The 2,381-nt window shown below is 60.4% G+C and overlaps 1 protein-coding gene across 1 annotated transcript in view; it reads right to left on the minus strand.

The window, feature by feature from the left end:
• Nucleotides 1-371: 371 nt before the first annotated feature.
• LOC114072415 (low density lipoprotein receptor adapter protein 1-like) overlaps nt 372-2,381 on the minus strand; it is a gene marked incomplete at its 3' end in the record, with an annotated part of 2,958 nt that continues 948 nt past the window's right edge. Inside the window, exon 2 of the mRNA XM_027910315.1 lies at nt 372-514. Coding sequence (XP_027766116.1) covers nt 372-514 — 143 coding nt within the window. The remainder of the gene's footprint in view (nt 515-2,381) is intronic.

Consider the following 2,381-nt stretch of genomic DNA (forward strand, 5'->3'; position numbering starts at 1 on the left):
CAAATGCTGTCCCTGCCTTGCAAGAGGAGACACGTTGCCAGGGCAGGCTGATTTCACCGGGTCAGAGGCTTCTCACACACCCAGGGTCACCCAGGCTTATCAAGGGGATCCAGAGCTCAGACACTTAACACCATCTTCCCACAGCCTGCCCCATCCCAGGGTCAGGGCTGGCTCCAAGGGCTTTCCAGTGCCGCTGTCTGCAGTTCTACCCACACCACCAGACACCTGCACGGCCCTGGAGGGGCTGGACCTGCAATCCTGACCCCCCCAGCCCACAGCTGCCTCCAGACCCGAGAGTTTTGGAACTCTGCCCAGTGACAGACTCGTTTGAAGAGCAGGAGATGGAGCTCTGCCCCAACACAGACACTCACAGTGGCCACGATCCTTTTGACAGCAGCTGCAGAGAGCTCCTCTCCCTTGGGCTGCTCCACCAGTGTCATCCCCATGTACTTGAGGCTGAAGAGCATCCCCTCCAGCAGCGTCTCGCGAGTGTCAGTCCAGTTCTCTGGGAGCTCTGGGGAGACAACAAAGAGGCTCTTGGATTCCCAAACACACAAGGATGTCCCTGAGGGTTTAGGTACAGGCAGGGTGTTGGTTTAGTTGCTGCCTGGACTTCCAAGCCTGAGCATCTTGGAGCTCAGGGAAGGAGATGGGGCAGCTGTTGGAGAAGAGAACACTTCAACCACGCAGCACCCACGAGGGGCTCACATGGGGAACCTCATCATCAGCCCCTGCAGCTCTCCAGCACAGCAAAAACAAATCCCAGAATGCTTTCCACAAGCCACAACAAACAGAAGCAACCTTTTAGTTGAGCACCCAGGCTCACACCATAACCAAGGGGACCCCGAGCCCCAGCCCAGTGCAGGGCTCGGATCCACCCCACGCACAGCAATGGCCTTACCCTGTGCAAACCATCACCTACACACACACTCAGGCTAAGACAGGATTTACTGCTAAGCCCAGGCAGCTGCCAGGATCCAGGTGAGGTGCTGTGACCTGCTAAATCGGTCACCTACAGCCCTAAGGAGCCATCACACAGGTGAAGGCTCGGCAAGGAGAGGTCTCTGCTCTCCCCTGGAAACCACCAAGGGGACTACTGGCCTCTTCCCTTAAGTGCAGGGAGGGTGGGAAGGAGTGTTCTAAATACAGAGCTAAGTTTGGGACCAAAGGGAAAGTCAGGTGGGTGTTTCTAAGCCTGAAATTACACCGCAGGAGCCAACTTTCAGCCTCCTCCAACCAGTGAGGCCAAACTCCACAGCTCCCTGCACACCTGCAGGTCAGGAGGGCCGGGCTGCAGGGATGTGGGGGACCTGGATACACCCCTGGGAGAACCCCCAGTGACTCAGCCTCCCTGCAGAGGCAGGGCTGCAGATAAGCCATAAAGCCCAGCACCACTCCCAGCGCCGGGTGGTGAGACACCAGCACCGGCTGGAGCGGGAGTGCCAGAATCCAGGTGGGAGTGGTCCCATGGGGGGTGCAGGGGAAAAGGAAAAAAAAGGGGAAAAAACAAGGACAGGTGGGATGCTGTGTTAACCTGGTATCCCAGAGGGTGCCAGCACAAAGCTTGGACTTCTCAAAAGCCAAAGGGTGCTGCCACTGCCCTCCCGTGAGCGCTCTAGGATGGTTTGTGTGCCAGCTCCCTGCCCCACGCTCCCTGCCCTGCCAGCCAGGCACTGGTCCCGTTATCACTGAGCCCAGGGACGCTCCAAACACCCCACAGTGCCTGGGGTGATGCCACCTGCAGCCAGGCCCTGGGCACCCACAGCTCCCGTGGGCCCGGGACGGAAACAGAGGTGGTTTAAGCAAAACCACTAAAGTGCTTTCAGAGAGGAAGGAGCAACCCGGCAGGACAGAGACACTTCTCCACACATCCTGTTCTGCACCCTCTGCCCTCACCCATCATCCTCCCATTAGCACACAACCATCACCCACCGAAGGGCACGGGAGGGGGACAGTTTTCAAGGTCACGGCATCTCGAGGGGCACATCCCCCCAGGGGCAGGTTGGGCAGCACTCCATCTCACCCCATCCCACCCCTCAAAGCCCCGCGGCTGCCCCCCAGCCCTCCGCGTCCCTTGGCTCATCCTTAATCCCAGGTGTAACGACGCCGGGTCAATGCCATCAGATTACCAACAGCAAGAAGTTTGATCTCGCCGCGGGTGCTGAGGGGTGAACGGGGGGGGGCAAAGCTCTCCCCTCGTCCTGGCGCTGCCCCGCTCGGGGGGCAGCCGGGCCGGTCCCCCCTTCGCCGGGAGGGCTCCTGGCACGGGCCGAGTGGCCGCTCGCCACGGGGCCATCGATCGCGTGGGGAAGCCAATCGCGGGACGAGGTCAGAAACTGCCCGCCGGGCTCCAGCCCTTGTACCAGGCTGGGGGACGGGGA

The sequence above is a fragment of the Empidonax traillii genome, unplaced genomic scaffold (genome assembly GCF_003031625.1).
Source record: "Empidonax traillii isolate 1590-97213 ecotype Southwest subspecies unplaced genomic scaffold, ASM303162v1 scaffold3141:size14970, whole genome shotgun sequence".
NCBI classification, from domain to species: domain Eukaryota; kingdom Metazoa; phylum Chordata; class Aves; order Passeriformes; family Tyrannidae; genus Empidonax; species Empidonax traillii.